General features: G+C 43.8%; 2 protein-coding genes across 2 annotated transcripts in view; one reads left to right on the forward strand and one right to left on the reverse strand.

Moving 5' to 3' along the window:
* The window catches only part of znrf3 (zinc and ring finger 3), a 34,979-nt gene extending 30,626 nt beyond the window's left edge, over nt 1-4,353 (reverse strand). The window contains exon 1 of the mRNA XM_061278081.1: nt 3,815-4,353. Within this exon, the coding sequence (XP_061134065.1) occupies nt 3,815-4,144 (330 nt within the window). The 5' untranslated portion in view covers nt 4,145-4,353. The remainder of the gene's footprint in view (nt 1-3,814) is intronic.
* A 4,081-nt stretch (nt 4,354-8,434) lies between these two features.
* xbp1 (X-box binding protein 1) lies at nt 8,435-11,055 on the forward strand. Its single transcript, XM_061278935.1, has 5 exons — nt 8,435-8,755; nt 9,283-9,379; nt 9,522-9,678; nt 9,787-9,896; nt 10,033-11,055. The coding sequence occupies exons 1-5, from the start codon at nt 8,526-8,528 to the stop codon at nt 10,576-10,578; spliced, it is 1,140 nt and encodes a 379-aa protein (XP_061134919.1). The 5' UTR covers nt 8,435-8,525; the 3' UTR covers nt 10,579-11,055.
* Nucleotides 11,056-11,875: the final 820 nt, after the last annotated feature.

Raw genomic sequence — 11,875 nt, forward strand, 5'->3', positions numbered from 1 at the left:
GAAAATTGCCTTCAATTCCATTTCATCATCAAATAGAGCCGAGCAATTCTCCTCATGCAGACGTCATGGTTCCTTTTTCACACAGCTAACTAGTTCCAGACAGCGTTTACTTGGGGCCACTTTCCAGTTACATAGACAGGCCCCAACCTCTCCGTTGGGCACCCCAATGTTTTCGTGTCAAGTCAGCAGTGCGAGGGAGTAATGAAGTAGTGGAAAGCATCAGCTGAGGTCATGTGCTGACAAATTTGCGGTGCCATCAAAAGGAATAAAGAATGGGGTTGGGAAGGGAGCCTTGACTTTGGCCCGGACTTGAAAGTCGAACCCAGCTGCGAAGCGGAGAGCACAGCTAGCTTCCAGACTTGCGCTCGCGTACCGCCGCCGCTACTGGGAGTTGTCCCGCTCCGTGGCACCTCCAGTCTGTGACGGGTCCATAAGAGCCCAGCTTTCCAGCATGCGGCGGGCGGGAGAAGGAGCGCTGGATGCCTTTTCAAACCGCCAGAGCTGTCATTATAGTCTAAATGTGGCACCACACAAGTCCTGCCAGCTCCGAAAGGTATAGCGGTTAAGTCTTGTTGCTTACTAGGACCAAAGGAAGAACTAAAGCCCTGACCTGCAAACCAAATGGATCTTTTTTTTTTAAAGCCAATCCTGACATTTGGCCTAATTCAATTCTGATATGCGATTAATCGGCGAAAGAATTTAAAGAAAACCTACAATGTACAAAATTAAAGTCCTTTTGCAATGTCTTACAATCAGAACATTTGAATGCTAGACAATACATTGGTACCTCTATTTACGAACGCCTATACTTACCGTATTTTCCGGACTATAAGGCGCACCTAAAAACCTAAAATCTTCTCAAAAGCCGACAGTGCGCCTTATATATGGACTAAATTCCTAAATTCAAACTGGCCCGAAGCATTGTGTCATGAAATCAAGCATAAGTGGCCTGCTGAAGACTATGAATCATGAATCAAAAAGACTATGGATCATTATTTTGTGATTATAAAGTCATTTGTTGCATCTGAAGTTGAAATAAAAACGATAAAATGGAGAATGATTTGATTTGGATTAAAAATCTGACATGATGCATTAATGGTGCGCCTTATAGTCCGGTGCGCCTTATATAAGGATTAAGTTTTAAAATGGGCCATTCATTGAAGGTGCGGCTTATAGTCCAGTGCGCCTTATAGTCCGGAAAATACGGTACAAACTTTTCGAGATACGAGGCGAAGCCTCACGATTTTTTTTGCATCGACATACGAACCAATATTTGACTTCCGAACCGACGTGTGTCTTTCGTGTCTTCTCGGGGGAATTTCCGTCCGGCACGCATTGTTTGTTTTTACATTGATTCCTATGAGAAATGTTGCTTCTACTTACAAACGTTTCTACTTACAAACCCGATTGCGGAACCGGTTAAGTTTAATCCACACAGCCCCCCCAAATAAGCAAGTTGTGTGCACAGGCATATGTGTACACAATGCATGAATCTTTTGACAATGAAACTGCGCCTCTCCCCACTTATCAATAACAACCACCACCTTGCACAATAGAAATAACAGCCACAACTACAATCACAACTAATCAACACTGTCAAAAACAACCAATTGATCCTTGGCATGTACTACAGTGATGCAATGTAAGTGTCAAGTTCCTTTCGCTACTTGTGAAAAATAACACCCACCCTGTACAATAGAAATAACCGTAATCCAGTGTAAAAAAATCTCACGGAATATGCGGATGTAACGTAAATAAATAGTGCCATGGTTCCCCATGCAAGTTATCATTCATAAAAGGTGACTAATACTTTTCACACAATGCATATTAGCGCATAAAATGTACTGGTCACGTGACACCAGTTCCTCTCGCCAGTTAATCACAACAGGAAAAAAACAACAACAACGGTAAATAAGTCACAGTCAACCAATTAGTCCATGCAGTTATATCCAATCTAAGTGTCATATAATGAATGCGATAGCATGATAGAAAATAAAAACTAGAAATAATGCAAAGAAATAGTCCATAGCATTTGCAAACGTATTCAATGTAAGAGTCTAATGTGATGGTTCCTCTCGCTTATTACACCTTGCACAATAGAAATCACTCAAAGTAATCCGGAGAGATGAAAAAAACGTTCAGAGCATAAAATATCTTGACAGGTCACTACGGACAACGCAAATATTTTATCTTAAGCCGCATGCTTACAACAACAGTGCAGCGAGCTATACTATTCAGGTCGTCAAATGCATCAATCACATGCAGCCAAAAAAAAAAAAAAACTGTCATAATACGAGAAGAGCAAACACAGGCCGGGCCGCCTCTGAGCGGTTGCCGGCTACGCTAGGGCAAACCTAAATAGACTGCGTGCGGTTTTCCGACGCAAAGCCGACGTCCGGCGCTCGCGCGTGGTCATCAGGCGGCGCCAAAACGGCCACGAAGGCGTGGAAACACGAGCGGGAAGGCACCATTTTTCATTTCGCCGTGTGTCACTCACCCAACAGCGATGAACTCGGTGGACACAGAGCCTTTAATGTGACGCACACATGCTGCGTTACACATTCGATTTGATGCTTCTTCCTGCCCTCGCTCGTTCGTGAACATAACCCCATGATACTTCAATTGGGGCAGGATCTCATCGCCGACCGGAAGAGGGCATCTTTTTACGATTGAGAACCATGGTTTCAGATTTGGAGGTGCTGATTTGCATAAACAACAGAGCAAATGACATGGCCTTTACATTGGGCACCTGCAGTGCACCTGTTGAGCTATGCAAAACGCTCAAAACGGGACACACATACACACACCTTTCTTTTGCATTGTTTGTGCCTGCCTGCTGTGTGTTTTTCTTAACATATCACAAAACTGCGCAGGTATGTTCTCCATGTGTGCACACAAGCCAAATATACACACACATTATGACAAACGTTACGACCATTTGAAAGCCTTATCAGCTCCGTAATCGAGCTTCCGATCAAATATTTGTAAAAACAACATACGAGTCGAGTTACAGTGCTAGGCATTTTTTCAATCATTCTAAATATGGTACATTAAGCCTTTAGCTTATGTTAAATATGCTAAATTAGGTGTATTATTGACATAAATATTATATATTGGAGGTTTGTAGTCATTGAATATGATTCCAAGGTACACGTGATGTCAATATCCTACATTATAAGGAAATAAGCATGAATACTGATGGAAATATTATAATTTAACGTCATTAAATATAATGGTCCACAAGTATTGACTTTAGGGACAAATCTGTCGCACGACATTGGTATGTTGGAGTTGTATACATATGAAATATTATGGAAATGGGGTTAATTGGCGGTCTGGGCATTAAATGTGACGTCAATACGTTACATTACGCTATCCGAGATTTATAAGGCGCTTTCGATGCAGCAGTAGTCAAATCACGTTGAAGCGATATTTGAAGAAGCGCAAATCAAAATGAAAACTTGCGCACCTGAACGCACCATCGTGTTTTCTGTGTGTAACGCCGGAAGTAATAGACCCTTTACAAGAAAAACAAACTTCGAAACAACAAAGTTTCTTTGCACCATGCAAACCACTACAAGCGTGCACCCAACGCGCCAAACAAACAAACATAAACAGAAATTTGATCAACTTTGTTTTAGAGAACAAAAAAGTTGCCAGTGAGAATGAATTCCACCAGATAGGAGCCATCTTGTGACCGCATTGGGGCAGCAAAGTCGTACCATCTTTCAACACGCACACGGGCATGCACGCCTGTCAACCTCCGCCAAGGAAAAGTTAGAAAGCAGCGTGTTTCGAGACACTTGACACGTACTTGGACGATCTCCCCCTCGGCGCTGATGGTGGCTCCAGCCTTGGAAAAGCGTCCCTGCAAGCCCGTCGTGTACGTGGTGTAATCCCCGTTGGCGCTTGACTCAAACAGGACCACCTCCACATAGGCCGTATCCTTGGCGAGGGCGACGCGGGTCTCGGCGGCCAGCACGGCGGCAAGGAAGAGCAGCGCCGCCGCAGCCGAGGAGCCGGGATGGTGGTGCTGGTACTGATAGGGGTGGTCCCGCTCCGAGCCACCCCGCCACGGCCCCACCATCGTCGGCATCAGCAGCAGCATCGTCCTGCTAGTCGTCCTGGTAGTCGTCGTTATCATCTCGCCGGCTGGCTTTGCGGCGCCGAGCGGAACGGCATGTCCGACGCGACGCGGGGCGAGAGCGTGGAGTGCTGCGCCGAAATGACTTATTTTCAAGGGACGGGGGGGAAGGGGGTGGGTAAGGAGCGAAAATGTGCGGAAACACACCGGGGGAGCGTGTTTAGTTTACCACTGAGAGTCTGTCAATGACACTGGCTGGCTGCTGCTCAAGCCGCCTCCCCCTCGCCCCCCTTCTCACCACCCCTTTCTTTCTCACCCCTCCCTCCTTCTACCGTCCTCCTCCACAAGCGTATCTCCTTTGATCTCTCTCGCTCTCTCTCTCTCTCTCTCTCTGTTTCTTTTTTTATCTTTTTCTTCTTCGCTCCCTTCCAAAAGGCTTTTGGCCCCGCCCCCTTTCATGCTCAAATGCCAGTACAGTAATCCCTCGTTTATCGCGGATAATTGGTTCCAAAAACCACCCGCGATAAGTGAAATCCGCAAAGTACGGTCACCAACAAGAAGTACTGGGCAGGCTAACGAGTTAGCGGAAAGATGCTAATTCGCGATCATGCCAATACGCGGAAACGGACTTCTAAAGGAATGTAAACAAACATTTGAAGCAATACTACATTGTCCTAAAAGTTAGTTATTATGTTTTTTGTTTATTTATTATTTATTCATCACTCTTATTTATTCATTGTTTGTGCCTTCTTGTTTTTATTTTTTGTGTTGTCTACTTGCATGCATATTGTGTACTATGTCTTGTCACCGTGGGATAGTGGGAACGTAATTTCGATCTCTGCGTGTCTTGGCATGTGAAGAAATTGACAATAAAGCGGACTTTGACTTGTGTGCCAGAGTTTAAGATGGCAGTCTTCGCTTTGGCTGTCGCTATTCCAAACATTTGATTCAATTCATCTTTTTCGTAATGCTATAAGAACGTTTTATGAATAATCAATCCCATCACTGAGCACAGTCGACTTCACTTTTTGGGTAACACTGCCATCTGCTGCACGTCTGAATAGGACGCAATTGTTGCAACAACAAACACATATTGCCCAATGTTTTGATCATCATTTCCAACTCTTTTTCTCTCTATCAATGCTAGGCTAAGCTTGAGTTAAACAAAATTTCAAGCTCAATTTTCTAGGTGAAATACTAAAACTGACTTTTGGCTTGCGGTATTAACGCTAAAATAGGCTAAGCTAACTGGCACACTCAGTGACCATCTCTTCTACCTATAATTAAACAAGTAAACATGCAGCACACCACAATGTCATCAAGAGAAAGGTATCTAACATCATCAACCCGAGGAGCTCCAATACTGCGTCCTCCATCCTGCCCTAATTGCTTTATGTCATGACATGCATCCTTGTGAGAGGCCCCTTCTTCATCATCCTCATCACCATGATTCTGGCTTCAAATATAAGGTCAGTTGCAACAATGAGTCAATTGAGCACGTACTGTCCCAAAGAAAAGTGGTCGTTTTCTGTATATTTATTAAATGCGTGGATATTAATCAACACAGCCACCTTTTAACAAAACGTAGCTACTGTCCAGGACGTACAGGCTAGCCTGCATGCGTAAAAATGATGAGAGTGATTTATGCCTGGGCTATTGTCTTTTAAGAATGCAATATTTAATACATTAAGATTATTGTTGTTAATTATCAGGGGCAGCAACATCAATGGCGACCCCAGTCATGAAGGTGGCAGTGAGAAAGTGGTCTAGAGCAGTGGTCCCCAACCAACGGGCCGCGGACCGGTACCGGTCCAGTTGGGCTCGACTGGGGAAACATGTCACGTGACCGGGACGAGTGTCTTGACCTGAATTAATTGATCGTCAATATATATATATTTTTTTCTGTGCGGCTTGGCGGCCCGGTACCAAGTGACGGTCCGCGGCCCGGTGGTTGGGGACCACTGGTCTAGAGGAGGAGGCCATATTAATTGTTGCAGTCCCTAACTTCAAGCACTCGAGGGCAACATGAGACTGCATCACATACAGTACAATTTGCCTTCCTTCGTCATGCCATCTCCACCATCTAGAAATTTCCTTATCCACTTTGTAAATAATATATGATAAAATCGTTTTTTTTCTTTATTCATTTTATGAGAACAGACTAATAGATGCTAATGATGTTTGTTTTGTCTTGTTTTTTTCCTCTCCCCTGTTTTGGATCTGTTGCCCTCGGGAAGCAAGTCCATGACAAGCCCTTTTATTATTTTCTAAATGTCCTACTCTGTGCATTAAAAGAAACAAGATTTCAGAGACCGTTGCCCAAAGATACTGTCCTCTTGCAGCCGACCCCCTCTTGTCTGCCCTGTAGTAAAATTCGTGTTGAGCAAAAATAAATGCATGGTTGATTAAAATATGTGTATTTGCGCCATTTGCGCATGCATACACACACCCAACAGCCGTGGGAAGCCTGCAGGCCCAGCGAACAACATCCTCGTACATTGGGGGGGGTGGGGGGTCTGTAGTGTGAAATGTTGGGAGAAGTAGGGTAAACCAAATATGCCCCAACCCCCAAATTTCTCCAGTCCCAGGGCGTTGCCACTGCTACACAAACTGCTGTGGTTTAAACATGCTTGACCTGACTTTTGTTTACTGAGAGGGAGGCTGTGTGTTTTATGCCTATTTATTCAAATCAACAGGTTTGTGTCAACGTAAAAATGATTTTCAAAACTTATGAAAACTACTTTTTCCAAAGTGAAATAAAGGAAACCATTTAAGAGTCACTAATCAGCATTTAATGTGTCAGATATGTCCTATGGGTTATTTTACAATAGTTTAAATGTAAACTTGGCAGTGCTACTAGTTAAAACATTTAAAGTTCCCCTGAGGCATGAGCGCAACAAATGAGTTGTTTTAGCGTGTCACAGGACAGAGAATAATTTATTATTTATTATTACTCTTATTATTTATTATTTGTGCCTTCTTGTTTTTTATATTGCGTCGTTTACTTGTATGTCTATCGCGTAATATGTCTTATCACCGTGGGATAGAGAAAACGTAATTTCGATCTCTTTGTGTGTCTCGGCATGTGAAGACGTTGACAATAAAGCAGACTTTGACTTTGACTTTGACTTTGAGATGTCATAAGAGGTGAAAGCGCGTCTGTACTTGGAGTTCAGGATTTTAAAAGTACTTCATAGTACATTAAACGGCAATGTTTCGCTGCCATTAGCTCGACCGGCAATCCTCAAAGCTTTGAAAGCTTTGTGGACTTTGTGCCTTTATGGCCTTGCAAGTGCGTTCTCACAGTAAACTGTTAACAAGTTAGTCCAATTGTGCTCAAAACTAAAACTAAAAAACTAAGAAAAAAAATAAAAACATTGACGTTTTGTTATTTGTACTGTGAAAAGATGGCAAACATGTGTGTTACTAGTGTATGCTATAGTTAACTAAGTTGGGCGCTTTTTTCAATGCTAGCCTTTGTGATTTTTGCATGTTTTTAAATATTAAATATATGTTTTAACTTGGATGTGCTGTTTAATTATACTTTACTTTTTGAGTTAATGTTTGTGATTGCTTTTGGAATTAATGTTCGTAATTTAAGATTTGTTTCTTTTGTCTTGAATGTTTACTATTTTCTTAGAACATTTTTAGGATCAATTTGGTACCGTTTTAATTTGACTCTTTCTGAACGGTTCATGTATTTTAATGAATTTGTTATGTGGTACGTTGATTGCTTGTGCGAAGACTCACTTCAGTGGCATAAAATGGTTCCTCATCAGCCTTGAAACGGTTGATACTGCAGCAGCTGTGTTTCACACTATGACTTATGGACTTTACTTCCTTCCACTGCACTCGAACGGAGCAAGCACTGTGACAAAGTGCTCACTTCCCTGTTGAATGTTCGGCCTCGTACAAGTGGACTGAAACCAAAGCTCTGAAAACTTGCCAGCTTGTTTTAAGTGTTTGTTTTCAAATGGCAGGCATACTTTTATCTCACTGAGCCTCGAACAACTTTATGCCTTTACACAGAGCATTTGTTTTTGCTCATGGGTTTATTGTGCTTAATGCTGAATGTTATATTTTTCCTTTTAATCTACATTTTTCACAGCGTGCTTGGCCACCTGTCCAAGAAAGAAAGATGATGCACTTTTGAGCCCCCCACCAGATTAAAGCACTGTTTCCTGCACACACAAAAAAAACCGCTTAGATGAACATGATCAAGGGAGATTTGTTTATGCCTTTTGTAAACAGATGAAACGTAAATGCAAATGAGGTAAGCATCTTGTCCAATCACAGACCGTAGCTCAGTGACGTCTGCGTCTTTTCAGCCTATAAGGTATCACCACGAGCAAAGCTCGCCGACACTACGACTCTATAAGAAGAAGAGAAGCACCGTGGCCGTAATAAAAATTTGGGCCAATTTGGAGACGGAGGAGCCGACATGCAGGTGGTATCATCAGCGAGCGGAGGCGCCCACAAACTGCTTCTCATCTCCGGGAAGCAGAAGGGCGGCACGTCGACGGCGAGTTTCGGCCGACCCATCTCGGTCGTCCTGCCGTCCTCCTCGAACCAGGCGTCGTCGGACTCCGAGTCAAGCAGCTCAGCGGTGCCGCCGGTGCGCAAAAGACAGCGGCTCACACACTTGAGTCCCGAGGAGAAGGCACTGAGAAGGTTTGCTTTGAAGACGTCTACTTTTGTTTGTGTGAATAAACATGTGGGTCAGGCGCAGTCCTATAATGTTGATTAAAAAACACAAAATGGCGGTGATTTTTAGCCCAAGCCTAATAAAATAATACCCTCGTTTCTTGCGTTTTTATTCAAGATGTCGTAATTTGTTTTACGCCGAATATTTGCAATCATTCTTAATCAAAGCCCAGTATACACATTGGCTTTGAATACTTCAATGTATTGTATTATTTGCTACCCAAATAAGCAATGGGCCTATTTGTCTGGCCCATTGCTTCATCTCTTTTCCTACAGTGAGTCAAGAATTTATTTAGCTTTGTGATCGAGGTGTTTTTAAACCGGAAGCCTCCGGTTGTGTCAGTTGGACTTTAAAACTTGCTTATCTGGCCACGGCGATTCCGCCTTGCGGGACTTTGACGTGCCTGCGTGGCAGGAACATGGCTGACTGGAGTGATTCCGCAGCACGGCGGAAAGAATGCTCTCACTTATTCTCTTCACTCTCCTCCTTACAGGAAACTGAAAAACAGAGTTGCGGCTCAGACTGCCAGGGACAGGAAAAAAGCCAAAATGGGCGAACTGGAGCAGCAGGTCGTGGAGTTAGAGCTTGAGGTATTTTCTTTTGCCCTTGGTTGCAATTATGCAGCTGGAAGCAGTCTTGTCAGTTTAATTACCCGCTTGGCTTACTTTGGTGTGTCACCTCTATCCAGAGTGAGCAGGACAAACTTGTATTCTCATCTGCATTTTTTTGTAGAACAAAAAGCTTCACATTGAAAACCAGCTCCTCCGGGAAAAAAACAACGGCCTGCTTACTGAAAATGATGAGCTGAAGCACAAACTTAATTTGGACGCCTTTGAATCAAAGGAGAAGGTGCGACTCTTGAGTGCAAGCGAGGTTGACAATTCGGAACGTAACACAAATCAATCTCTCCTTCATGCCCCCCCCCCCCCCTTTTTTTATGGTTCAGGTGTTGGTGTCCAATGGGAACGAGTCAAGTTTGGGAATCGGGTTTTCTGAGTCTGCAGTACTCGAGCTATGTGTGCCTCTGCAGCAGGTGCAGACCCAGCAGTTCCTAAACCTGAAAACGCCCCAATGGATACAGATGGTCCTGATGCTGCAGACAATGAGGTAAGTGTGCGACAGCAAAAGGTTCCGATTTTGGCAGTTTCAATAGAAAGCCTGGAACGCGCTCTCACAAAACACAATAGAACTCTTCCAATGCAATCCAAAATCAAACTTCTCAATCAAACCCTCTTCTCGCCAGTCTGATCTGTTCCTGGGCATTCTGGACATCTTTGACCCGGAGCACTTCATTCAGTCCTGCGAGCAGCAGTCAGTGCTCCTGGTCAACGGCGGCGATCCCCTACCCATCGCCGCACCTGCGCCTCTGGGGACGCCATCAATCAAGCTGGACACCCTTAATGGACTGATACAATTGGATCATATTTACACCAAGCCAGCAGAGATGGCCACGGAAGATGTCAAGGAAAGCGACAACAACCTGACTGCTTCCTTTTCCGTCGCCGAGGTGGTGGTGTCGGAGGACGGCGTCTGCATCAAAGACGAGCCGGAGGAAGCGGTCATCCCTACACAGATGGACGACTTCCTCTGCGATGCTGCAGCCGCCGCCTCCTCACCCGTCCTCGGCGGCCTGGATAAGGAAGCCTGTCTGGCAGACTCCTACAGCGACTCTGGATACGAGTACTCCCTCTCCCCTTTGAGCAACCTGTCGTCGTCCCCGCTGTGGTCCGGCAGCTCCTGGGACGACATAGTTGCCACTGAACTCTTCCCCCAGCTCATTTTGATGTGAACGCACTCACAATTGGCCATAACAAACGTATTCAACGTGTATCGCTGGTGCCGAGCTAAAACCTGTTACAAATTTTTTTTTGTTTTTTTTATAGTCTGTCCACACACGTGGGTTGAATGTCTGAAACGGTTAACAGCTGAATCATTTTGGAGGTTGCAAACATTCCGCCCGACGCCAGCGATATATTAGTGATAACATCACCTGTTGGTGTTTCTGCTCCCTTTCACTTTACAGCAGGTCTGTAGCGCTCACCATGCCGCAATGGCTCATGGGAAATGGAGTTCGCTTTTAGATTGCTATCCAGTATTGTAAAAGGGAATGGATTGGGGGAAGGGGGCGGGGGGGGGGGGGGGGGTTCATTTAAATATGAAATACTATTTATTAGTGTATTCTGCATTCGGTTCGCTGTATACAAACGAGCTTCAAAATGTTGCTAACTTTCCTTGTAAGTCTTCAAAAATAAAACTTCAAAAATAACTTCTGTGTTGCATTTCTTCGTCTTGTTTTCATCACTGCATCATGAACATTCAGATTTTTAAAATAGATTTAATGAAGTACGTTATTGGTTATAAATGAATTATCACTTTTGTATCATGTTTTTTTTTAACACTTTTCTAGTGAGTAATTTAAAGTAATTTCTTACTGTATTTTCGGTGTAATCTGGTCCTGCTTGTGTGAGGTGATGTGCTGGCATTTGGACTTTCTCCTGTATAGGGAAAAGGTGAGTTATTTTCTGGCAAATAACAAATAGACATAATTAAAAGGTCACTGTTAGGGTGGTGCTCACTCTAACTTATTCTGCAAGAACCACACTGGAGACAAGTTAGTCGTTTTAGACACCTGGCAGGTGGAGAGTCCATTCGTCGCTGTGCTTACAGCGATGATCGAATGAAGTCTGACTCAGGCGTCATCAGGTGCATATTTATTGAGAGAAACAGAGTGGGGTTGAAAGTGTGTGGGGGGGGGGGGGAACAGAGGATGGGGTGAAGCCGCTTCCCTGCTGATCAAAGCATAGCAGGGGGCCTTTTACAACTTTGTGTAAACAAAGCAACTTTGATTGCTTCCTCTGCAGCTAGTCAATCAGTTGAAAAGATCTTAGCGCTTTGGTCTACTACTTTTGTTAAGACAGGACAAGCTAGGTAAATTATTACAGGTTACATTCCAACATGATCATACGATGAAAATATTCTGCAAACCCTAACAGTCACAATCGATGAATTCATTCAATTCAAAGTTTAGTTGAACAAATGTAGTGGCAAGTTTGCAAAATGCAATATTTATGTTGGCACGCTTCCTC

This window comes from Syngnathus typhle, linkage group LG5, assembly GCF_033458585.1.
Source record: "Syngnathus typhle isolate RoL2023-S1 ecotype Sweden linkage group LG5, RoL_Styp_1.0, whole genome shotgun sequence".
NCBI lineage: Eukaryota > Metazoa > Chordata > Actinopteri > Syngnathiformes > Syngnathidae > Syngnathus > Syngnathus typhle.

Excerpts from the sequence above, each read along its gene's own strand:
- xbp1 (XM_061278935.1), top strand. The coding sequence starts at position 8,526 with ATGCAGGTGGTATCATCAGCGAGCGGAGGCGCCCACAAACTGCTTCTC. Across the intron at positions 8,756-9,282 it reads GAGGAGAAGGCACTGAGAAG|GAAACTGAAAAACAGAGTTG; the intron begins GTTTGCTTTGAA and ends TCCTCCTTACAG. Across the intron at positions 9,679-9,786 it reads CGAGGTTGACAATTCGGAAC|TCTGCAGTACTCGAGCTATG; the intron begins GTAACACAAATC and ends GGGTTTTCTGAG.